This window comes from Melospiza georgiana, chromosome 7 (genome assembly GCF_028018845.1).
Source record: "Melospiza georgiana isolate bMelGeo1 chromosome 7, bMelGeo1.pri, whole genome shotgun sequence".
NCBI classification, from domain to species: Eukaryota; Metazoa; Chordata; class Aves; order Passeriformes; family Passerellidae; genus Melospiza; species Melospiza georgiana.
The window spans coordinates 809,509-834,610 of record NC_080436.1 but is presented as its reverse complement, the minus strand read 5'-3'; the positions used below and the strand labels follow the sequence as shown (position 1 = coordinate 834,610).

Genomic DNA, 25,102 nt, shown 5'->3' with positions numbered 1-25,102 from the left:
CACAGGGCATGTACGGCTTAGCTCACTGTGACCTGAATGTCTGCCTGTCCCCAGACTGGGTCTCCACCAGGTACCCAAACTCCTGGTGCCTCCTCTGCCCTCAGGAGTGCTGTGATCCCTCTGGGTGTGCTGGGTGCTGCTGGGTTTGCCAGAGGAGGGAGAAAAAGGTGGAATGTTGAGGTTCCCCCCCCTCACCAACCGATTTGTCCTCTAGAAGATTAGTCCCTTCCCTGGCTTACAGGGGGATTTGTGGCTGCTCCATCTGCTCGAGCCCAGCAGGTGAGCGGGCTGCTGAACCCAGCTGCTGTTTGTACTCCCAGGCATCCCAGGGAAAGGGTTGCACCCTTCTTTTGGTTATTTCTGGCTATATTTGTTGGAAAGGAGCAAAAATCCCTGGAGCCAGGAAGGTGAAAGTCATGCTTGTAATGGGGTTTAGACCTGAGACTGTTCGCTGATGGAGGTGGTGAAAACCATGTGAAGTAATGTCAGTGTTTTTTTAAGCTGCTTTTTAGGCTGGTGGAAAGCCTTGAGGATGCTCCAGGGTCTCCCCTTTCAGCCAGGATACTTGCAGAGAGGTGTTTTCTCTGTAAATCCACTTGGCCTTTAGGAAAGCAGGCAGGCAGGTGGGGAGAAGAGCATTTCACTGTGGGTTTTGGGGGGAATGGGGCTGTTTGCTGGCTGACAAGTACTTTTAGACCCAGGTTTTCCTGAGGAGAAAGCTGGGAGGCGGTTGGAGTGATACAGGGCTCTCCCTTCTCCTGCTCCATCGCTCCTGTCTTGTCACCAGTGGAAGGTGGTGGGTAGGGAAGAGGCTGGAGGTGAGTTACAGAAGAGCTTGTGACAAGTGGGCTTAGGGAGGCTGGATTTATAGGCACTGACAGAACTGGGTTTGTGGAAGCGTGGGGGGCTGCTGGGCATTGCCGAGTGCCATCCTGCTCCTGGGATGTGGAGACCACAGGACACAGGGAGCCTTTGCCTGTGCCCAGATCCCAGCCTAGAGCAGGTCTGGCGTGCTGCTAGACCCAGGAATGTGCTCCCTGCCGCGCTGCTGCCTTTTCCTGGGGTATGGGGTGGCATGGGACCCTGCCAGACCGCACCACCCCAGCTCCCATAAAGCACCAGTTTCTCTTTTAAGGTGACAGAAAAACACAAGCAGGGGAGATTTGGGCAGCGTGGATGAGCTGCTGAGATGTCAACCCCACGGCCATGGAGCTCACCCAGCCCTGCAGCGCCGGGGGGCGACCGCTGTTCTCCTTGCCCTGCTGTGTGGTCAGGAGCACCGATGGAGGCTGCCAGGTGTCAGCTTGGAAATCTTTTAACTTTTCCTCATCTCCACAAATGGACAGTGTCTCCGCTCATTAGGTACCCACCCAGGGGGCAGATGTCAGCTCTGCTCATGGCTTTTCTCAGCTCATCTCTGCCCATGCTCCTGACGGCTCTGCAGCGCTCAGGTTCCATCACGTCACGGGGCTCTGCCCGTGGGGCTGCCCCTCTGCCAGCTGGGCAGCACCTCCCCTCCGACCCCCGCCCCGGGCCCGCTGCCTCCCCCTCCTCGTGGGCAAGTTTTGCAAGGATTTTTAGCTGAAAGGCTGGAAAACCTCAGGCACTGGTGACGCGGTGTGTGTGTGTGTGCGCGTGTGTGTGCGTGCTCGGAGCTGGATTTCGTTTTCCTCGCCCAGGCAGCGCAGGGGAGGAGAAGGCAGCTCTGAAGGCTGCTCTTTGAGGCTGATGCATCCCGACAGCTTGTTCACTGGGACATCACAATCGTTGCCTCTGTCTGCGTGGAGCACCCGGGCGGGCGGGTGATGGGAACACGGGTCAGGGCAGGATCCCTCTCTCCCTGCGCAGGGAGCCCAGAACCCCAGAGCCGCACAGATCCCGGCAGTGTGGGGGCTGCTGCATCCCCAGGAGAGAGAAGGGGAGTTCCCTCCAGCACAGAAGGGGCTGGCAGCTTGGGGGTCAATGCAGATGGAGCCACCTCACTGGTATTCCTGCCTTTGGGGTGTACTGTGGATCAGGGTTTGGTGGTGTGGTGGGAGAACATCCCCATCCCATCCTGTCCCATCTCCATTCCCATCCCATCCCATCCCATCTCCATTCCCATCCCATCCCATCCCATCCCATCCCATCCCATCCCATCCCATCCCATCCCATCCCATCCCATCCCATCCCATCCCTCCCTCACCATTGCACGGCATGCCTTCCAAAAGACCTTGAATTTTCCCTGGAGGGTCACACCAAAGCTATACGACCTCTCCAAGCTCTCCACGCTCTCTGCAGAGCTTGGACCTTGCACATGTGCCCCATGGTCCCAAACATCCCAAGGAAGGTTCCTGATGGTCACAAAAATCCAGGGACTCACCACCGAGGGGAAGCTGAAGTCCTGAGTTTGCAGGGGAGGCAGGGTGGGTGTCACAGCAGGCTTTAGTGTTTTTGGGGAAGGGGAGTGGTGTGGAGTAGGAGATGTGGTATTTGGGGTGGTAGGAGAGCAGGGAGTTTTCACAACCCTGTGGAACCAGGCATGGGAGCTGCCCCCACATGGAAGTGCCACCAGCTCACCTTGGAAGATGGGCATGAGCAAGGAGCCACCCTCAGTCCTTCTCCTTGGCATTCTGCTGATGGCCCCAGATTTGTCCACGTGTTTGTGTTTCCTCTGTTCCCATCCCAGACCAAATTTCGAGCCCCCTGGAATGGAGTGGCCGAGGGCTCCAGTGCAGGGGGCGTCATCAAGCTGCAGGTGCTGCCCAGCCCCTGGGTCCCTGTGGCCTCCCTGGAATGAGCCAAGGGCAGTGAAATCCTGTAGTCTCCAGAGGCTGATTTTTGGGATTGGTCACATCTCAATGCATTGGAATTCCTTGCATCCTCAGGTGCTTTTATATGGGAGCAGGAGGCGGGATTTTGCTGAGATGTGGGCACTCTGCTGTTGAGAAATGACTCCTTCAGCATCCTGAGTGATGCTTTTGAACATTCCTGACCAAATTTCCTGACATAGTCCATGAGAGCTAGCAGGCGAGCTGGCCGTGTAGGGATGGAGCTGTGCTCTCCACTGCCATGGGTCAGCAGATGGAAAGGTTTTGGTGGGAGAAGCCTACTGCTGCCTCTCCTGGAAATGCATGCTTCACTGGAGAGAGCAACCAGGAAAAAAAATTCAGTTGGTTCCTTGGCTTTTACTGTCAGGGCAGCCACAAGGTGCAGGGCCTTCAGCCATGCTGGAGAGAGGATTTGGGAGATGGCAAGGGTGATAGTCCCCCAGCAGCCCAAATGTTGTTTATCCATCTCAGGATACCTTTTAAGACAATTCCTGAGTGCCTTGGACTGGTCAGTGATGAGGAAGGAGCTACTGTGGTGTTATGTGGCAGGTGCTGGATGGGACATAACAAGGAGTAGAGCTGCTGAAAGATGGACCCATTTTTGTTTAAGAAAACTGCGAAAAAATTCCTTAATGCTGAGTTCGCTGGATGCTAAGCCTTGCCTTGGGAAAAACTCAAACCTAGGACCCAGGAGATAAGTACAAGTCTCTTCCCCCATGAATTTATGGGATGCAGGTTGATTTGTGCCCACACTGGCTTTGGGAAGAAGGATTGGGGTTTCCTTGCAACCCCTTGTCCTTTCAGCATTGCTAAATGCTTACCTGAGCTCCCTTTTCATGGATATGTAGATGAGACTGGTGCCGTGATGAGGATTTTCCCTTCTTGTTATCAGTCCTGGAATCAGTGACCAGCAATTGGTACTGATTGGAATAAAACAATTACCAAGGACTCCTGATTTGGCCCTGGGCTTCCCTGTTCCCTGTCTTGCCCTTGGCCACGGCAGCAGGGCTGGGAGGATGCTCTGTGGATTCCAGGTGGGCTCCTCAGCATGTGCTGTCTTCCAGATCCTTCCCTGCCTCCTGCACTGCTGACCACCAACTCCACGGGGTCCCTGACCTGGCCCTGCGGGTCCTCCAACGGTGAGTCACACTTTGAGATTTCCATCCTTTCCAGGCTTTTCCTTTTGGCCAGAGCCCATGGGACTGGATGTTGCGATTGCAGAAGTTACTGGGATTTAAAATTTATCTGGCTGGTGTAGGCTCAGTGGAGAGCAGGGAAATCCCTCAGAGTCCATCCTGGCACCTGTGCTGCTTGTAGGTGACACTAGCTGGGGACATAGCCAGTACCTTGGAGGACATGGAGAGAACTGTTGAGAGAAAAAACATGAATTCTGAGGACAGCTGGTTCCTGAGAGAGGCTGTGTATGCTCCATCCTTGGAGGTTTTCAGCCCCAAAGGGATAAAGCCCTGGGCAACCTGGTCTGACCTTAGTGCTGATGCTGTTGTGAGCATCAGCAGGGCTGAAGACTGACCTCAGGAGGTCCCATGGGCTCCCCCTCCACTGACAAGCTCCTTCCCATGGCAGGGAAGTGCTGGGGTCACTGGGGATGAGCACGGAGGTTGCTGAGTCACCGGGAGAGGCAGGTTTTCCCTTGTTAACACATAAGGTGCCCCAGCACGTTAAGAGCAGCACCAAGTTCAACCAAGGGATCTGCAGCTCACTCACCCTGCTGCCTGGGGAATATTCTGGGCAGTGGAGAGGTTTTCCAGCCCTCTGGCACTCAGTTTATTAGTGGCTGAGGCTGCTCCATCGATTGTATTGACGGGTAGTGCATGCCCCAGTTAACTTACTGGGAGCAGCAGCAAAAATCCAGCTGGCACCTGGAACTCATGGTGCTGAAACGTGCTGGATCCTTTCCACCACTGCTGGATTTCTGCAGGAAGCAGGCTCCTGGCTCCACAGCTGGGCACAGCCACAGGGAGGTGACCACAGAGGAGGTCTGCTGGGCTGTGAGCACCGCGGGGTCTCTCTGGCATTCCAGGGATCTCCTCCTCCACAGGATGATTTCGTGTGGTTGGTGGATGCTGAGGGTCTGCCCAAACCTCTTTGCAATGTAGGAAAAAAAAAATCTGCTTGCCTACCTAAACACAACCTGGAGGTGATGCTCTTGATCATTCTCCCCTGACCCCCAACCCAGTCTGTGTTTTACTTCTCTGTCAAGTTCATATTAAGCAGCTTTGGTCTTTCCTCTGTGCTGTGCCTTAACCTCTGCTGTGTCCTTGTCTGCAGGCTTGTGCCGTGGACTGCTGGGCTCCCCCCCACACTCAGCATGCCCTTTTCTGGTGCAGCCAGACCTTCCCAGGAATCACTCTGGAGCTTGAGGCCATCCTCTAGGGTAAGGTAAGGTCCTTTCCAAGTCATACAATCCCAGAATGGCTCAGATTGGAAGGGGCGTTAAAGCTCATCTTGTTCCATGGGGACACTTCCACAGGCCCCGTCCAACCTCGCCCAGAATACTTCAGGGACAGGGCAGCAACAGCTTCTCTGGGCAAATCTTGGGAGGAGTGATCTTTGCAGGTCCCTCAGGCTGTAAAGCACCTGCAAGGAGGGTGCTGGGGCCTCTCTCCTGCATCTGTGCAGGTCTCTCAATCCGCCGTCTCTGCCCTCGCCGCCTGCTTTCCGCCACGCTGGCCATTCCATTAAAACCAGCGAAAGATCTTAGCTGGGAAGTGCAGAGACGGAGTGATTTTCATCAGCCACTCTGCTTTTGTGACTAAAATAGATCCGGAGTGGCCCTAGGCCATCGTGTTGTCCCAGGCATTGACTGGCACGAATGGATGGCAGGGCAGCGTTTCCATTAGTGGAGGGGAGGATGCGTGTCTCCGAGGGAGAAGACAGCTCCATAAAGCAGAAATGTACCGACAGACAAACCCATTTCTCTTTTCTCCCATTCCTTTTATGAGTGTCGCTTATCCCTGTTTTCCGCCCGGAAAACATTGGGAGAGACTGGCCAGAGCAAACAGCCTGCACCTGCAGCACAAGGTGGGTTTTGGATAGGGGGATGGAGGCTTCCCAGTGGAGCCGCAGGTGACCCAGTGAGGTGCAGCAAGGATGGAACTTGCCAAAGAAAACTGTGAGGAGGTTTACCCATGGCCTCTGTTGATGTGGTGGGTACTGGTTGTGTTTGGTCTGAGTTTCCACCATCACCTGTCCAGCAAGTGTGTTTTGTTCTCTGGCTTTAGTGAATACACTTTCCTACAATATAAGGTGGAGTTTTGGTGAACATCACAACATCTCATAGCTCCCATCTCCCTCTGCTAAGGCCTCTGACATAACTTTTCTGCCTTCTCATGCTCCCTGCCCACCATCCTATCCCTTCTCCCAGGTCTGTGTCCCAGCCCCTCTCCCACATCCACAGGAGGGAGAGGAGCCTGGTGCTTGTCCCTGTCCAAGCCCTCCCCAAGGCTGTGTCTTGGACCTCTTGCCCCATGGGATTCCATCGTCGGAACTCCAGGTGGATCCTGTGTGTGTGTGGTACCGTGATGTTTTTATAGCAAAGCTACAGCTGGGAGAGACACCTGGAAGAGCACAAGGTGGGATTGTGGGCATTGTCCTGTGCAGGGCCAGGACCTGGCCTCGATGATCCTTGTGGATCCTTTCCAACTCAGGATATTCTGGTACTTCACTCTGAAAAAGCTGCTGCTCCATCTCCCATCCAGGTGATGGGTTGAGTGGTCACTGCTGATGCTGGAAGATGGAGACTCTACGGGGTTAGCAATGTGCTCAGGTGGGAATGCTGATTCTGGAGATGCTGTCGGGTGGGAGTTGTCCATTCCAGCAAGGCAAACAGCTGTGACATGAGGCTGCAGGGTGGTGATGGGGACGTGCCTGCCAGTGCCAAACCATTTCCCAGTTTGACCCTTCTGCTCAATCTGAACTTGAAGGTGAATCACCCATCGATCCAAACTGGGCTGATGAGCGCCATGCCCTGCGGAGAGCTCAGCCCCCAGCACCACCTCCCTCTCTCCCCCTCTTGTTCCTGCCTCCCCTTCACGCCTTTCCAAAGCCATCAGTCAGAGCATAGCACCCCGGGCCGCTGACCTTGCTGGGGGCTAGGGGGACAACATATAGGTCCCTGTGGAGAGCCATCCCACTGTCTGATGGGCTTCTCCCAGTTGCCACTGCCACCTCTGCACTGCTGGTAAGCCTGGCAAGCGCCTGCCATCAGCTCGGGGCTGTGGGGAGGCATGGGGCAAGGGAAAGGGGTTGGTGCCCATCTTGCCAGGAGCCACATTTTTCATAGGCAGTGACGTTATCTGCCTAGCCATGCGCTGGTTCTCCTGAGTTAAGGGCTCTGATGGCTTCACGTGGGCAAAATACAACTTGAAGCATGTCTTAATCTTTAGCTAAAAAGTCATATGAACTGGCAAAGTGCATATTTTACCTGTTGGGAAGCAAAACCTGATTTGAGGTTGGAAACTCAGAACTTGTCTTGGCAAATCCGTAAAAAGGTCAGGTTTTGGGGGGAAAGAAGATGATGCGCCTTTGCTTCACGTCTTCTGTGCTTTGGCCACAGATTTTTTCCTGCAGCTGAAAATAACAAACCATTTTAATCTAAGTATTTGCTTGTTCTGATCTTTTAATCCAGCTTGCTTTCTGTCGGCACAGTGGCCTGAAATGATTTATCCACTGCCTCTCTATTATATAATTATTGGGAAGATTACTGGGGACCCAGCTTTAGCTTTGCTGGGGAAGGAGGAAGGGGCTGAAAGATGGGGAGGAGGTTCATGGAACCACAGAATCATGGAATGCTTTGGGTTGGAAGGGACCTTGAAGGTCATCTCGTTCCAAACCCCTGTCATGGGTAGGGACACCTTCCACTATCCCAGGGTGCTCAGGTTTCTTCTCTGTGGCCATCAGAAAACATGGGAGGGGCAAGCAATGAGCTGGGTGCTTTGGGCTGTGGCCATAGTTTGCATTTGAAAATTCTAGTGTGGGAAGTTTCTCCCTCAGTGTGTAGTTATTGGAATTGAGCGTCCATAATCTGGCTGCAGCGTGACCCTCCGAGTCAGAGAGGATTTGGGTGAAACCCTGCACTTTTCTACACTGTTTGAGGCCTTTTATGGCTGTACTTGTGGTTTTGGTAACAGCATGGTGAGACAGTCTGGCCTCAGGAAGAATCTGGAATTAGGGGCTGTGCTTCTGATGCTTCCAGTCTCTGTGCAGAGCCGTGGAAGGGGAACATCTGCAAGGAAGAACCAGCATTTGGAGCATGGTGGTGATGCCAAGAAGGGCTGGAGGTGGCCACGGCTGCTTCACCAAGCTCAGCTGGTCCTCCCAGGAGCCTTAGGTGCCCCCCCTGGATAAAAGGTCTTGAGCCCTTGGGTGATGGGGTGGCTGGGGACAGCTGCTCTGCAGAAGGGCTCTGCCAAGGGTAGATGCCCAAGGTGGATTTGGCCATAGCTTTCAGGTGAACAGGTGTGGCATGGAAAGATGGCACAGTCAAGAGTTGGCACAGACCAGTGGAGACTTGGGTTGCCAGAAAAATGCCTCTTCTGGCTGGTCCAACTGGCTTGAGCTCTGATGGACAAAACATGAGGCTATCTGGGGACTCCAAAAATTCCTTTTCCCTTCCCCAAATGGAATGTCCGGACACCAAAGGGCTGGTACCTGCCCTGGCTACTTAGGGAAGGACAGGAGATGCTTGGCCTGTGGACCATGGCCAGCTGGGATATGGTGGCTCAGAGCTGGGACAAGGGGACACCTCCAGCACCCATCAAAATCGGACACTGAGAGCAGTGGCTTGGCTTTCTTTGCTCCACAGAGTCTTGGGGATCTTTTTGGGATGCCCAGAATTGTGCTGCATTTTGGGCTGGGTGAGTGTCTGTGGGGCGGGACACTGAAACACCTTTTGGGCCTGGTGTGGCCAGGGGCTGGTGGGAGCGGGCAGTGTGCCACGCTCCCTCCCTGCTTGTGCTCCAGCTTCCCAGAAAGCTGTTCCAGCAGCTTCCGAAGGAGATTGTCATCTTTTGGAGCAGTTGTTGGAGGAGGGCAGCAGAGGATGGGCACAGCTGAGGAGGGGTCAGGAGCAGCATCGGGGCACGAGATCGTCTGGTTTGGGTGATGGAGCAGTTGTAACAAACCCGCTTCCTGCAGGGAGCCAGCTGAACTCTGGGATGTGCAGGCAGGGCTTCAGCCTGCTCCTTCCCACCGTGCTGCTGCCTCTGAGATGGAGGGTCTGGCACAGCCCTCCTGTCCCTCCTGGAGGCTCTGGCCCTGCACTGGGAGGGTAGGCACCCTCTAAAACATGCCTAAAATTCCCCCTGCACACAGGCAGTGCACCAGAGCTCATCTGATGCTGAGATCCTTTCTCCTTCGTGTTGGAAGTGTTGGCTGGTTCGCCTTCATCACCTCAGGGCATCCAGATTTGCTCAGTGGCCTTAAAAAAAAAAAAATAAATAAATAAATAAATCAAAGTCCATGAAATGACAAGAGCATCAGCAGTGGGTGCATCCCCCTTTCCAGCAAACCCAGGGATTTGGGAGAAAATAGGTCACGTGCCCTTCATCCCATGCCACGTGGTGGATCTCCCAGGGCCAATGAGGTTGGGAGCCCTTCTGCGCTGAACAGCGGAATAAGAAAAAAATCACTGGGATTTTTTCTTCCCCCCTGTAGCATTTTTCATCCTTTCCAAACGTGAAAAGACTGGCCATCTGTCTGGATCCCCCTCCCGCCAAAGCGGCACGAGAGCGGTTCTTTGGGAAAGGTAAGGAGATTTAACAGATTGTCTTGGTGGAGGACCACCCGCCGCGGGCAACTTTTCCCACCAGTGTAAGTCAGGGAAGAGTCCTGGAATGAGCCGGGTCCTGGGCTCTGGTTGGGTTGGAAGAGCTTTGAATGCTTAGGAGCAGTTTGAAGGGGATCTCTCCTGGAGGAAATTTACATCTGTGGCAGTGCGAGGTGGGATTGTGGGAGACATCGGCACGCAGGCAATGGGATTCCCTTAAGTTAGCGGCTGCTCCCCAAGTCTCTCCTAGGAGAAATTTCCAAAATATTTGTGGGAAATTATTTTGCCAAATATCTTTTTGGTTTTGTTTTTGCAAAAAAAAAAAAAAAAAAATTCCAAATATTTTTTGTGAGTTCAATTTGGCAAATCTTGCTGCAACTTTGTTTTGCAAAATCATCGTTCTCGAAGCGTGCGCTTTAGTTAAATAGTTATTAAATAGTTAAATTAGTTATTTTAGTTAAATTCCATTTTACCCATGCCCAGCAGCCAGTGCCGCCGTGGGTAGGGAGGCATCCATCTCTTCCTTAACCAGAATATCCAGCTCTTCCTAAATTCTGTGATTTGCAGGTCAGGCTTTGGACAGTGTCACTTGTGTGTGCTCTTGGGTGGGAATGGCACAAATGGAATTGCCTTCAAGGAATGGACACTAAAATAACAGGGATGCTAATCATGTATTAGTGTGGCTACATAATAAAACCCCCAACCCCGATTAATTTGATTTTTACCTTCTGTTATTTTGTTTTGTTTGGTTTTAGGTATTTCTACTTTTTAGTTCCAGTATATTTCCAAACTTAAAATATTTTTATTTTGAATTCCATTCTAGTTCCAGTATTTTTAAAAAATATTTCTATTTCCATTCCACATCCATTAATTTTTAATGGTGTAAATATTCTTATTATTTAATTCCATCCTATTTTCATTTGTTTTCTTTCCTTTTGCTGGGGAAATTTGATTCAGAGAGAGGAATCCCTTTTATTATGATGCTCGCTTTGTTTTCTGTTTGCCCTCAGATACCCATTTTCCTCAAAAAGGGTGTCAAAATTCTTCCTGAAACCGTCATGTTTCTGTTGTATTTTCCTTGGTTTCATGATCTCTTTGTAAGTAGAAAAGTGAAATATTAGTGGCAAATGTTGTAGAGTACTTAAAAGCTTTTTGAAATCAACCCCAAATTATCATCTCTATAGTATAAAGGAAAAATATTCTCAGATATGTTTTTCTCATAATCTGAGATTTCTGGGATAATGTGATTTGAATGAGAACCATTTTAAAAAGTCTGATTTTATTAACTGGAAGTCACGTCCAGCTTAAAAATAAACAAGAAAAAACCAGTAGCTCAAGGACATTGTGTTTAAGTTTCCATAAAATGATTGACCTTTGTTTTGACAGATGCAAGGACAGATGCTAGGCTGCATTTTGATACAGAAACCCAACCCTGAATTAAAAAAAAAAAAACAACAGGCATTCTTTCCTAATAGCTGGCATTTTGCTCTTAATACAGAATTCTAGAATAACTTGGTAATATTTCCAAAGCACTTAATCTCAGACTTCCCCCTTTTAGGGATTTGTTTATATAAATATTTTCAGCGTTCTCAGACACAAAAGCAAATTTTTCTTCTTGGAAAACAACTGCAGGAAATGTTCTTTTAATCTTGCTGCATCAAGAGGACGTTTGTTCCATCAAAGAAAAATGGTCATTTTGAGGTGGGGACAAAAGGCTGCTGGGACAAATCTCTTTATAAGTGCCTCCAACATTATTTCAATACTTTCAAAATAGCATTGGTGAAGCTGCGGGAATGTGGCGTGGGATGCGGGAAGAGGAATGCCGTTGGGATCGCTGAGCAAATCCCTCAGTGGTGGACCAGGGGGCATGGGGGGCTGCTCACCGCCCACCTTGAGGGATACTCCCCTGGGTGCCAGCCAGCCATGCTGCTTTGGTGGTCCCAGGATTGCTTTTCCCAGGGGATCAGTTGCTTTTTCTAGACTCCCTCTTGGAAAATGGGTGTTTGTTGCGGAGCAGGCGGAGAGGGCACCTTGCTGGCGGCATGGCTCTCCGTGCTGGGGGCGGAACATGCCTGGCACACTGGGATGAGCTTGGTCCCAGTGGTAGTGGAGCCCTGGGAGCCCTGACTGCAGGCTTTGTGTGCCTTTGGAGAGCAGGGGACGGTCCCCAAACCCGCAGGGTGGCACCTCTGCCCTTGAGCCCCCCAGTCCTGCAGCGTGAGGATGGGTGACAGCCCCCACGGCGGGAGTCCGATGGTTCTCCGCAGCTGCTTTGTGGCCAGCTCAGTTGGAAAGGGAATCTGAAAGCTTCCCCAGTCGATGAGGGCTGTCTCCATCCGCTGAGCGTTTCCCAGCTTTCTGCTGAACACATCCATCCTGGTGCTGTGGTCGCATGCATACACACAGATCTGGTTTAATTTATTTATTTAATTTGGGGGTTGCTAAGTGAGCTGGCAGCAGGCAGTGGGGGCACCCTACTGCCACCAAACCCCCTCCATCCCATGGATGCAACCTTGGAGCTGGATAACATCCATGGCAGAGGCAGGTTGTGGCTTTGGTGATATCGGAGGTGCATCCCCCATGGATTTTGACAGACCCATGGCCCTGCAGGGATACAACCACTGCAGTGGCTGTGCCCTCACTTCCAGGGCCAGGCTTGGGGACAGGGGCAGTCGTGACCCCATCTCCAGCAGCCCCATTTCCCAGCAGAGCCAGTTCACCCATTCCCTGGCTGGGGTTTGGCTCAGCATTGAGACCCGAGGTTACAGAGGACCTACCACAGGGAGAAGGGGAGAGGAGAGGCGGCTCTCCTTGATTGTAATCGGGGCTGAGGTTTAGCTGAAGTGAAAACAGATCGGGAGTGACAGTTTTGGAGCCTGCTGTCAGGGTCTGAGCGCAGCACACTGGCGATCCACCCCCGGATGCCGAGGGCCCCCATCCTCCTCCTTGCCAGCTGGAGCGGGGAGAGCCAGCGCTGCGCAGGATGGGGACAGCGCAGCCCAGCACGGCCACCACGCAGCCCTGTCACACATGGCCCTGCAGCCCCTTCCTTTGGGCTGGGGACAGTGTCCGGTGGGACACGGCCCTGTGGTGGCCGTGGCTGTGGGATCCCCTGCTCCTGCCTCCTCCAGCCCTGCGCCAGTGGGGGCTTGGCAAAGGAGGGACGGGGTCAGTCTGCATCCCAACCGAGCCCCTCAGGGTGCTGGGTCGCTACTCCAGGGAAGGCAGAAATGAGAGTCCCATTTCCCACTGATCAGTCTACCATTCCCAAAGAGCATCCATGGCCAGGAGGAAGGTCATGGGTTTGGGATTGCAGACAAGGAGCACTGGATTCGACCGGGATTGATGGGACCAGGATATTTTTAACTCCCCCCATCACCCTTGATTGATCCCCACATGTTTCTGTGCTGCACCTAATCTGTCCCTTACGTCCCCAGCACGGCAGCTGGGCAGAGTGGGAAGACCTATTCCCCCATCCCTGGATCAGGAGGGGCTCGGAACTTCCCCAGGTGCTTTGGGAAGTTGGGTGGCATTCATGAGAGTAGCCCCAGCCCCGCATGTTTCTGTCCAGCAGTGCCTGGACAGACTGCTCCGGGGCAGCCCACGTGCTCTGAACCTCATTCCTGTTTCCAGGGATTAGAGAAATGGAGATGGGATGAGATGAAGCAGTAGATTGCTTCACTCTCAGGATGAAGGGATTTGTGGACTGCCCCCAGATCAGTGGATTGAAAATGGAGGGAAGTAGATTGAAAATGGAGGAAATTATTGGGATGATGCTGCCTGTGGGATTAAAGCCAGGGCAGCCAGCAGGGTCTGGAGGAGGTGAATGAGGGGGGTTGTGGGATGGCTGCTGCTGGGCGCTGTGGAGAGATGCTTCTGGTTGCATCCTTATCTGTTTTGCAGGGTGCCCTGGAAGGTGGGCACTTTCTGCTTTCCCAGGTCCATGGAGGGATTCTCCTGTCAGCTGTCCCCCAGCTGCAAGGATGTTGGGAATGTGCCTGGAGCTTTTTGCAGTGCTGTGCCTCTCATTTCCATAATGCTGGGGAACAAGCTGCTTGTCTCTGGAGGTCCACACACCTCCCTGTGCTCTCTCCTTTGCTGGCATCCAGCACGGGTCTGTGGCCGTGAGCATCCTTTTTGGGCAGTCCTTTGGGTTCCCCTGAAAAATGACATTTAAAATCTGGCATTTAGGGGGCTCATATTTGACTGTCTCATCCCTTGGGGCATGTTTCCAACTGCCCTGGCTCCTTTGGGACAAGATATGGGTCCTTTGGGGCTGATGCTAAACCCTGGCAGGGCATCCCTGGGGCATCTGTGGAGGCATCTCCTGCTGCAAGGTGGTACCTCCTGACTTCCATTTCTTGGCCTTTGGCTGGGAGGAAATAACTCTGAATTGGGTGCATCTGGCTTGGTGCCAAGGTTGTAAATGTGGTTGTTGAACAGAGATGAGCTTTATTTGCCAACACATGAATGTTTGGAAGATTTAAAGAAGGATAACTGGCAGCATGGCATGGCTGTGGAGAAGCTCTTTTCCTGGTTCTTCTTCAGTGTAGCTTTAAGCCCCTCGCTCAAGGCCCTGTGTCCCTCTGCCCTCCTGTGCTGCAGAGCCCTGGTTCCTCCAGCCCTTGCCTGTGGGTCCGTGTTTGCTGGCCCCAGGGCTGTGGGGCTGCTCTCTGCTGCCTGGATCTCCTTGGAAGAGCCAGTTCACCATTCCTGGTTTCCTTCTCCTGGTCTTGCGATTCAGCGTGTCACTCCCAGCCACTTTCAGGTGGATGGAGAGCATTTCCTGTGTTCCTGCGCACTTAATTGCACACAGTTAAGTTGCAAAATTCTATCTTATTTTCTTCACATTGCTGCACTCATTTTGGCTTCTTGCTCTGCTCGCCAAGAGCTTCTCCCACCTGGGTTGTCACCTGGCGTTTTAACAGGAGTGTCCCTGAGCAGTGTTTTGGGGGGTTTTAGAGCATTTCCCAGCCATTTTCCAGTGGTTTCGCCCACCCCAGCTCCCTGCACACGCCACAGTTACTCCGCTCTCCGGTGGGCTCGGTCTGGCTGCAGCGCTGCTCGTGGTGCTCCCCAGGTCCCACTGGCGGTCAGGGACGCGGACGCAGAGCGTGGTGCCGAAGCAGTCCCTTCCCTGCTCTCTGCAGTGCCGGGCGGTGATGCTGGGGATGCTTTCCTCTGGCTGGGCTCCTGCAGCAGAGCCCGCCCCGCTCTGCAGTGCCGAGCCCCGTGGCAGCACGCTGCCGCGGGCTCTGCCTCCCTCGGCCCACCGGGGCGCCTGGCGTCAGCCACGACCCAGCCAGTGCTTGATCCTCGCTGCACCATCAGCAGCTCCCATGGATGCTCCAAAATAATGGCTTGATCTTGGGGGGACAGCTGATATTTCAGGAAAAAAATGTAATTCCTTTTATATATCCTTTAATCTGCTGGCTGACAAAAGGAGAAAGAGTTGATGTTCCTTATCCCGGGAAATGTTATTTCCTTGGCACTCGGGGTCTTGCCAAAAGCTTACAGACACGTGCCGGTGCTTCTGGTCACCGAGTCATGGAGGACCCAGCTGCAATGAGCACTGGCTTTCATCACCTCATATGGGGAAGTTTCTGATGCACTTACGCAGTGTGACATTCACTGAAAATACTGTTCTCATTGGCGAGTTGTTCCAGAAGTAATTAAAAGAGTGATTTGGAAGTGGCTGAATTAGAGCACGCTGTTCCCATCCCCTCCCTGCTCACCCCAACCTTCCAAAATTAGCTTTAATTAAACAAATTAAGTTATTCTTTGAATAACTCTTAATAATTCTAATAACGTTGTTGAGGTAGTGGTTAAAGGTGTTCAAGGTCTCACAATCAAAAAGCCCTGAAAACAGCCCAAACAAGGTTTTCTGGCTTTCCTAAGGACATCTAACATCCTGCTGCTACTACATTGCATTTCCCTCACTCTGTGTCTGACCTCTGCTTGCAACACTGCAGCAGCTCATGTGAGCAAATGGGAATTCTGCATCCTAGATCTCTGCAGAGGCATCTCTTAAGGTACCTGAATTTCCTCTAAGCCTGCAATTAACACAAACCTCAAGGTTTTATCTCCCACAAATGTATCAGGGCACAGAGATAGGTACTGTCATCCTGCAGTCCTGTTGCAGTGGGGAAAATTATGTTCCAAACCATCATCCTGGGGAGGTTGGCAGGGAAAGGCTACAGTTTCATCCAGTGATCTTGATAAAAAAGATTGCAGTAGCGGTTCTGCCATCGCAACAAAACAAGTCATTCTCCCTGGACTGAGCTTGCTTTGTTGGAGGCTAATGCCTGAGCCTATAAGTGAGGTTCACCAGATAAAGGAGAAAACCAGGAAATTGGCTGGGAATCTCCTGGAGGGGAGGGCAGGTGTTTGGCTGGGATGTGGCTGTGCCCACTGCAGTGTGACTGCGCTGGAGCTCTGCACCATTGTATCAGCACAGACATTCAGAACAAGAGGAAATGGCCCCAGGATGTGCTCCAGGAGGTTTAGATTGGACATTGGGAAAAGTTTCTTCATGGAAAGGGTGGTCAGCCACTGGCACAGGCGGTCCAGGACAGTGGTGGTGTCCCCATCCCAGGAACTGCTAAAAAGGCGCATTGACGTGGCACTTGGGGACAGGGTTTGCTTTGACAGTGCTGGGGAAGCAGTTGGGCTCGGCGTTCATAGAGGTCTTTTCCAACCTAAATGATTCTGTCGGGCTGTGATCTCAGCTGGAGGGAAGCAGGGAAATGGGAGCAGGTGACTGAGAAAGAAGCCTCCAGAGATGCCTGCTGTGGGGGCCAGAGCAGGACGTTCATCTCCTGTGCTGCTTTTAATGGTTATAGGCAGGGGAGAGGCAGGAATATCCTGCTGGCTGACATACTAGGACGGCACAGGGCATCTTTTTTGGTAAAATGTTTCCACCGAAGCTGGAGAGTGGAGAGGAGGAAAAGTCAACCAAAATGACTACAGCTATGGAAAATGGCAGCAGCTGGAATTGCATCTTTGTTCCCAAGTGGCTTTTGGTGTCACTCATGTAGATGGTGCTACTTCCCTCCCACAGCTTCATCTCCCAGCAGCTGAAGCTCGTTGGTGGCTGATGCATTTCTGTGTGGTTTAAGGTTTTTCCTCCTTCCAACCCTGTCTTGACCTTGCCAGACTGTGCCGTCGTCATAATCCTGAGCTGGCTGCATTGCCAAGCTTCCCAGCCTCTAAAACACCGCGCTGGAAATCTCCGGATTAGGTCTTAATGGCAAGATCAAGTCAGCGGGAGATGAGTGGGGAGAAAGCTCCTCTGCTTACGCAGATGGGCAGGCAGCCCTTCTTGAGAAAACAGGCTAGAGAGCCTGAAATGTCAGAAAAACATCCTCTTTCCTGGCCTCTCTGGCTTTTCTCTACTTTCAACACATCCATAGTTTTCCAAGGGTCAGAAAACCCTGGTCTGAGTTTTGTGAAGACGCCCTCACAGAGGAAAATGCTGTCTTGAGTGTTGGATGTTCTGTCCCAGATGTTAATTCCCAACACTAAATTCTGCCACCTCTGTTTGAAATCCTGGCTGTGGGACATTGCAGTGTGCTGGAGGATGCCAAGGGTTTGTGGCTGTCTTTAACATCTGTGCTGGTGGGGTTTGTGGAGCACCAGAGAGTGTGGGAAGTGTGGTGGATGTTTTCCAGGATGGCATTACCACTGAGCACCCAAGATGCTCCAGGGCAGGATTTTGGGTGTAGTCCTTCGGGAAGGTAGCACAGCAGGGATTGCACAGACCAAGCCCTGCCCACCCTGCTCTTTACCTGCACGGGTCATCAAGGGCTCTTGGTCAGCAAGGCTCTGAGGTGTTGGATTTTATCAGCCTGCACTGACCAGGAGAAGCTGTGGCTGCCCCATCCCTGGCAGTGTCCAATGCCAGGTTGGACAGGGCTTGGAGGAGCCTGGGATAGTGGAAGGTGTCCTTGCCCACAGCAGGGGTGGAACAAGATGAGCATTAAGGTCCCTTCCAACCCAAACCATTTTGTGATTCTGTGATATGCCTACAAGAAAGTGGGATTTTCTAGAGGCCCTGTGATGGGTGTAGGGGGGTGATGGAGACTTTTTCCTTTGCATTGGCTTGGTGGTGCCTGTGAACTTTCCACTCAAGCGTTTTAGGGAGGGGGTGAGTTATGCCAGTGGGGCATCTTTGCACAGAGTTGTCCTCTCTCTGTTTGTTTTCAGACAGCTTGAACAAAATACTCCTGTGCCCCCCAAAAACAACTCTAGGAAGCAAAGGTTGCTTGCATGGCACTCGTGCACCCAGCGAGCCCTAGGAATGCATGGCAGGAGGAAGAGCAAGTGGAGGACAAGGGCAGAGCCAGCAATGTTCCCCAGCCCCCCTGCAGGGATTTGGGCTCTGCTCAAGCTCAGCTGAGCCTCCTGCCATCAGGGATAGCATCCCTGATAGGATATCAGAGGCATGATTCCCTGGCTCCCAGCTTCTGCTTTTTCCAGCTCCTGTATGGAAGCTAGGCTGGAGAGCAACATCCAGCCCAGAGCTCCATTTCCCTTCTCCTGTTCTGCTTCATGTGCCTCCTCCTGTATGATGATTGTGATGATTGTGTTATAAAATTAATTCAAAACACAGTGTTCAGATTTCCCCTAATTGGAAGGGAATTGCTCCTATTTTGGGGATGTCTTGGTATTTGTGAAGTATCAGCAAGCATAAACACAAGAGCCCCAGCTGAGGCAATTTTTCCAAATTCTCTAAAAAATGAGAAAAGAGAAAAATTGGAATGCGTACGTTTGCACGTGGGGAAGAGGAATCTTCCTGCTGGTCTGGGCTCTCATTTTCCCTCCTATGCCTTGTTCTTGGATTCCTGAGTTGCTTTTTCAGACATAAGGGTTTCCTGATAGAATAAGGAAATTTCCCAGAATTTAATATATTTGAACCAAGGAAGAACCAGATTGCTCTGAGAACTGATGATGTCTGCTCTAGGCACTTGTGCAAAGGCAGCTGCAATTAACAGGCCTATTTATTGTGGCATGGGATCATCCTTTGGAAGTACATTGTCCTGCTTTGGGGCAGATCTCCCCTTGCTGTGGTGCAATACCTTTTGGCTGCTCCTCATACGTGGAAGAAGGATGCTCCAGTCCTCCACCTGTGGTTGCCCAGGTGTGATGCTTGGCAGAGCCTCGCTTGACTCGCTGTGCAGCTTCCCTTCTGGGGCCTAGCCTGACACTTCTGTCTCCCAATTCCATGTCTTTGGCCTCTGTGGGGCTGCACCTGCTTGGCACTGGGCTGGAGCAGGGCTCTGTGTCTCCTCTGTCCATTGGGCTGCATGTAATGGTGTCCTCGGGGCTTTCAAGTGGGGGACAAAGGAGACATTTCAGAGCTGTGGTGAACAAGGCAGAATGCGATGGTGGAGAGGAAGGGGCTGAGATTATTCTCTCCAGGCAGGGAATGCTCTGAAATGCCCAAAATGACATTCTGGGGGATAATTTTCCCAGCCCTTTGTCCATGTAGAATGAGGGCTGTTGGGGGAGGCCTGTGCCCAGAGTAAATGCTTCGGATCTATTGTTGCCATGCCTTCCATTGAGCCCATGAGCCCCCTATAAAACACTTACCTTTCACTAGTATGATTAAGAAAAGGCCAATATAGCTTTCCTGCTCACTGGAGCATGAAGCGTGTTTAATTTAATAATGCTGATAAATCTTAAAGCCAGGAGCATTTGGCTAACACATGACCCACTTTTTCAATCAATTGGAAGCATTTACGTAACAGCCTGATGCAGGGTTCCTCCTGCAAGGGGTGTGGAGCTGGAGATGGCAAACACTCTCCCTGCCACAGGACCAGGGCGAATGGCTTTGGACTGAAAGAAGGGAGGATTAGATGAGATTTTAGGAAGAAATTCTTCCTTGTGAGGGTGGAGAGGCCCTGGCACAGGGTGCCTGGAGAAGCTGGATCCCTGGAAGTGTCCAAGGCGAGGTTGGACTCCAGGGCTTGGAGCAGCCTGGGATAGTGGAAGGTGTTGCTGCCCATGGCAGGGCAGTGGAATGGGATATCTTAAGCTCCCTTCCAACCCAAACCATTTTATGATTCTGTGATGTCTCTGGTGAACAGCATATCTCCTGGCACATTGTGAGCACTGGAAATGCTGACCTCCACCTGTCTGCTTATTGACCCTTTCTGGCACTGCCTCCCATGCACAGGAGTCGGCCTGGGGTTAACCAACACAGCCAGTTACTATTTTCCTTCATTGTACACCTTACAGTAGGCTCAGTCCTGAAAATTCCTGATCTTGCCTGTTCTGTTAGTCTCTCAGCCCATTCCTGTTACTTTAGTCTCCAATGTCATCACCTTTTTCCTTGGAAATATTCTCCTTCTCCTCACCCTTAAAAGCACCTTTTGTCTTGACATAGAACCAGATGGTTTGGGTTGGAAGGGACCTTAAAGCTCATCTCATTTCACCCCCACCATAGGCAGGGACACCTTCCACTCTCCCAGGTTGCTCCAAGCCCTGTCCAACCTGGCCTTGGGCACTGTCAGGGATTGGGACCCCACAGCCTCTCTGGGCAGCCTGTGCCAGTGAATCTGTTTTGGCGTTCAGCACGTTTCATTTCTTATCTTCTTGTGAAGATTCCGTCTTTTTTTTCCATTTGTAAGATGCAGCAGCCTCAAGCCCCATGTTTGCATGTAGGTCATAAGCAGCCTCATTCCCAGTGAGCCAGTGTCCTTTAGCTTCAGGGAATTCTATCCCCCTGCAAACCACGTGGGTTTATCCATTTTGGGTTTCATAATAACCTCTGGGAAGAGGTTTTGCATCAAACCCACATCCCAGGTCTGTGCATTGCTGCTGCTTATTCATCCTGACTTGCATTAAAGCAGTACTTGAGAACTTGTTTATCTTCTGCTGTTTTTGCTCAATAAGTCCCTGTCTGAGCAAAGGGAAATGCCAGATGCTTGTGAGCAGGATGAAAAATCTCCCATCTGATACAGACTGAGGGATTAAATAATGTGAGGGAGGATTGCTCTGTATCCCTCAGCACTGCATGTAGAAGAATGCTGGCACCTCCCTCTGGGATGGGACTGCTCTCCCCATGCAGTGGGCTGCGGGGACATTTCATATGCCACGTCCTCATGCAGAGATGCTCCTAAAGAGGCATCAGGCGTGAAAAATGAAGGATTTGTTGCCATTCTGTGGTTTTTATTTATTTCACCCTCTTGACTTCAAAACATCAGTGACCCTCTAGAGGGCAGAGGAGGAAAGAGAGAAAACGGAAAGGGAAAACAGCATGGTTTCCTTAGATATTTGTGACATGAGTGGCTGGAAGGGGTGTGGTCCACAGTCTGCCCAGCTGGGAGCTCTCAGGTCAGGATGCGTGGCAACCAGGATGCCAGTTCTGTCCTTCCCATTCAGTGCTCCTCAAGTCAGATGGACAATCCTGACCACAGGAAAGGTGCCTTGTGGTTTTCTTTATGATGGAAATGGTGAACTTTGGTTTGCTAGACAGGTGCTGTGGTCGCTTTAAAGCCCCACTGCAGCCGCTGGCCCTTGGCCAGGCTGCTCATCTGATGCCTGGCTCCAGAGTTGTTTTTTAGCTACTCTGTGGGGTCTGTCCCACCCCCAGGAACCCATTCTGAGAGCCAGCCTTCCCCGCTGTGTCCCAGGTGATCCCGCCAAGGTGCTGCCTGTGCCGGGCTGCTCTCCCAGCTAGCGCACGTCTCCTGTTCCCGGTAGGAAATGGAGTCCAAGGTCTCCGAGGGCGGCCTCAACGTCACCCTCACCATCCGGCTGCTGATGCACGGCAAGGTAAGGGGCTCCCACAGTGGGGGTGTCTTCACAGGCCCCTGTCCCACCTGCCCAGCCCCACACACAGCTCTGTCCAGCTGTCCCAGCCCCAGGAATAGCTGTCCTGCCAGTGGGGAGGGCGGCATGGTGCTCCCGCTCCCTCTCGTTCCTGCCCCTCAGCCCTGTCCCTCTGCTGGGAACTATGTCCACCAGGTCTTCACTTGGTTATGGGGTTGGGTTGGATTCTCATTATCTTTTCTAATGTCATTTCCTCTGGTTTTGGCTTTTTCTCTGTGTAGGAAGTTGGAAGCATCATTGGGAAGGTAAGGATGCCTTTTAATGTACCTTTGATGCTGTTCCTGCACCTGTGGTGTGACATATGCCACAGTCACCTCTTCCCTGTGATGTCCTGAAAAGTGTTGGGTGCCTGAGCTAGGTGCTGCATTTGTGAGCCAGAAATTAGGAGAAACCCACAAAGGGGTCAAAAGACCATTCCCCTAAAAACCTCACCAACCACCAAAAGACCATTCCCACCAAACCTCACCAAACTCACCTGTTTCCAGCTGCTTCAGTGGGTGATGGCTGGGAGTTTACAGTCACGTTGCTCTGGTGTTTTCATCAAATAACTTCATTAAGAGATACTAAAAATGTCACACAGATACATTTAAATTATATTTTAAGTAATTCTATAGCCCCTGTCTCTGAGGCCAGAGGACTCCATTTACCTTGTCCAAAAAAGCTTCCTGAGTTGCCCTGGTGTTTCCACAGTATTTTGGAAAGTCCTGGCTATACAGGATTAGGGGTTTTTTTGGGTGGTTTTAAAAGAAAGGTTTATGGTGGCAAACATTTTCAGCATGAACCCGTTTCCCTGTATGCTTGTGCCTTACTTTTCCATTTTGTCCAACTCTGGAAAGATTCACAGTTGTGAATTTGTATATACATATTTGATCATTTACATGCTCAGCTCTTCAGCTGACCGTCACGTGTGAATGCAGGGCCAGGCAAGACAGCCCCCATGTGTTTGGCTACACATTGGCATGTATTAGGGAGATGCATTTTTGGTAGGGTTCTTTTAAAGGTAGAAGTGGTGAATTTTCTGTAATGGCTTGGTTTTCCCTCTTGTTTCAGAAAGGAGAGACCGTGAAGAAGATGCGTGAGGAGGTGAGCAGCCTGCTCTGTGGATGATTTGTAGGAGAAAGGGAGTGCAGAATGGCCAGAGCTGCATATCGCCCTGTGTGATATGTGCAGTAATTCCCAGGGTCAGGACAAGCAAGCCAGCTGTCCCCAGAGCTCTTTGAACCAGTTTTTTCCCTTCACACTCAAACTCCTGTCACATTTTCCAGAGTCAAGTATTTAATGAAACATTGAAATTAAGTCACTTGTAAGATGCTTTGAGTTTTTCCAGGGTCTTTGTGCCTGCAGCTCCTGGGAAATTGTCAGGACAGTGAGCAAAACACTTCACAGGCAATGACCCTGTGAGCTGGTCTTACCTCGATCCCATGGGTTTGCTTTGTGATAAAACATTGGAAACCCTTTCTAAGGGCTGGGATAAGGCGGGGCTGAAATCACTGCAGAGGAGAATGTGAGTTGGGAAGGGTAGCTGGAATGCTGTGAGGCTGGCACAGGTATCAGGCTGAGAGAGGACCCAACCTGCTTGGCCGTGGCTATTCCAGGACTCCTCTTCTCTTTCCAGAGTGGGGCAAGGATCAACATCTCGGAGGGGAACTGCCCTGAGCGGATTGTGACCATCACTGGCCCCACTGATGCCATCTTCAAGGCTTTTGCCATGATCGCCTACAAATTTGAGGAGGTGAGAAATGTGAGGCAGCCCATGGCTGGGGACAGCAGTGCCTGCTTGGGTTTTACTAACTGGGACATGGCCTCAGCACAGAACCTTTCACACATCTCTGAGTAGGGTGGGTCTGGAGCACGAGTCTGATGGGGAGTAGCTCAGGGGGCTGGGAGACTCAGCCTGGAGAAAAGGAGGCTCCAGGGGGACCTTCTCACTCTCTACAACTACTTGGAAGGAGAGTGTAGCCATTTAGGGGTTGGTCTTTTCTCCCAGGTAACAAGTGACAGGACCAGAGGAAATAACCTCAGGTTTGGGTTGGATATTAGGGAAGATTTCTTCACTGGAAGGTCTGTCAGGCCTGGGAACAGGCTGCCCAGGGCAGTAGTGGTCACCATCCCTGGAAGTGTTTAAGAGGGAACACTTTAGTCACCTGACCACGATGTGTGTAGATGTGCCACCTGGGCACTGGAGGTGGCTCTGGTCAGGTACCAAGGGCTGATGTGCTGCACTTTTCCTTCCCAAGGACATAACCAACTCCATGAGCAACAGCACCGCTACCAGCAAGCCTCCAGTGACACTGCGGCTCGTGGTGCCAGCGAGTCAGTGCGGGTCCCTCATCGGCAAGGGGGGCTCCAAGATCAAGGAAATCCGAGAGGTAAGGCAGATTCTGTTTCATTATTGCCCTTCAGTGCAGCTCCTTGGAGCTCATCTGCATCCAAAGGGGAGCTGCCTTGGAAAAGGGGATCCCTGTGCTGCATCACGGATCACATTGCTTCCCGGAATGGTGTGGCTGATGTAGGAGCAGCATCCCACGGGATGCCCCGGTGCCGGGCCCTCGGGAGGCGCATGGTGTCGGGGCTGGAGCTGGCTCTGAGTGAAGGCGTTCAGCTGTGGGATTTCTCCTTCCTCTCTCTTTCTGTCTCCAGTCCACAGGTGCTCAGGTCCAAGTGGCGGGGGACATGCTGCCCAACTCCACGGAGCGGGCGGTGACAATCTCGGGGACACCCGACGCAATTATCCAGTGTGTCAAACAGATCTGTGTGGTGATGCTGGAGGTACAGTCTGTAACAAAGAGGGTAAAGTACATATGGAAAAAAAATCCCAGCTGGCCCCACCAGAGTGCTGGGAGCTGTAGAGCGTGTCTCTCTTGTCCCCTTGACCACGCGTTGTCAGACCACTCTCATTTCCTGGTACCTCTGCTGGAAATACACCCCGTGTCTTTTCCCCACCATTGTCCGTAGTTTCTAGAGTCCCACACTGGAAGCCTGTCTGGTTGGGTGCCCCAAAGGAGGTGGTTTGTGTCAGAGCAGGGGGTGGCTTTAGGGCAGAGGGGTGCCAGCAAGCTGGGACAGCCTGGCCTGGCGTCCCAGCAGCACTCAGGGTGCTGTGAGAAGGATATGGGGGCTACAGACAGCCACTGCTCCAAGAACCTGGTCTGCCTCACAAGGACCACAACCAGGAGGAGGAGGCCAGAGCATCCCATGCACTGGGGGAGCTGCAACTGGGAGCACAAGGCTGTGTTCCAGTGAGGCACAGTGGGAATGGTAGGGAGGAAGGCTGGTGGAGAGCAGGGACTGTAGGCACATGGATATATGTCCAAGGTGCCCTTTTCTGGGATAAATGGTGACAAGCAGAGCTGGAAGATCTCTGCCATGGAGAAATGCTGCTGTACCAGTTGCTGGAGATGACCTCAGCCACATGCCTCATGTCCACACCTGCCACCTCAGATGGGAGAAGCTCCAGGAGGAAAGCCCCTGGGACACAGGATGGTGACACATTCCACTTCTGGTGCATCCCAGAGACAGACAAAACAAGGACCAATGTGAGGCGCTCTTGCATTGTTTCCCACTGGAAAAGCTTCAGATGTGGATGGCAAGGCTTGGTGAAGGTGATGCAAAGCCAGATGGAAACATCTTCAGCTTGGCAGCAGCACATCTCAGCAGGGATAGCCGGGAG

At 52.0% G+C, this 25,102-nt stretch overlaps 1 protein-coding gene across 13 annotated transcripts in view; it reads left to right on the top strand.

Annotated features, from left to right (window-relative positions):
- Positions 1-5,133: 5,133 nt before the first annotated feature.
- Positions 5,134-25,102, top strand: part of PCBP3 (poly(rC) binding protein 3) — a 43,958-nt gene continuing 23,989 nt past the window's right edge. For 12 of the 13 annotated variants that reach the window (XM_058028185.1, XM_058028183.1, XM_058028182.1 and 9 more), the window contains exons 1-8: positions 5,134-5,210; positions 9,486-9,576; positions 21,234-21,375; positions 21,654-21,677; positions 22,483-22,515; positions 23,048-23,164; positions 23,670-23,801; positions 24,073-24,201. In XM_058028185.1, coding sequence (XP_057884168.1) covers positions 21,307-21,375; positions 21,654-21,677; positions 22,483-22,515; positions 23,048-23,164; positions 23,670-23,801; positions 24,073-24,201 — 504 coding nt within the window. In that variant the 5' untranslated portion in view covers positions 5,134-5,210; positions 9,486-9,576; positions 21,234-21,306. Of the gene's footprint in view, positions 5,211-9,485; positions 9,577-21,184; positions 21,376-21,653; positions 21,678-22,482; positions 22,516-23,047; positions 23,165-23,669; positions 23,802-24,072; positions 24,202-25,102 lie in introns of those variants that run through there. The other variant, XM_058028177.1, reaches the window with a different exon arrangement.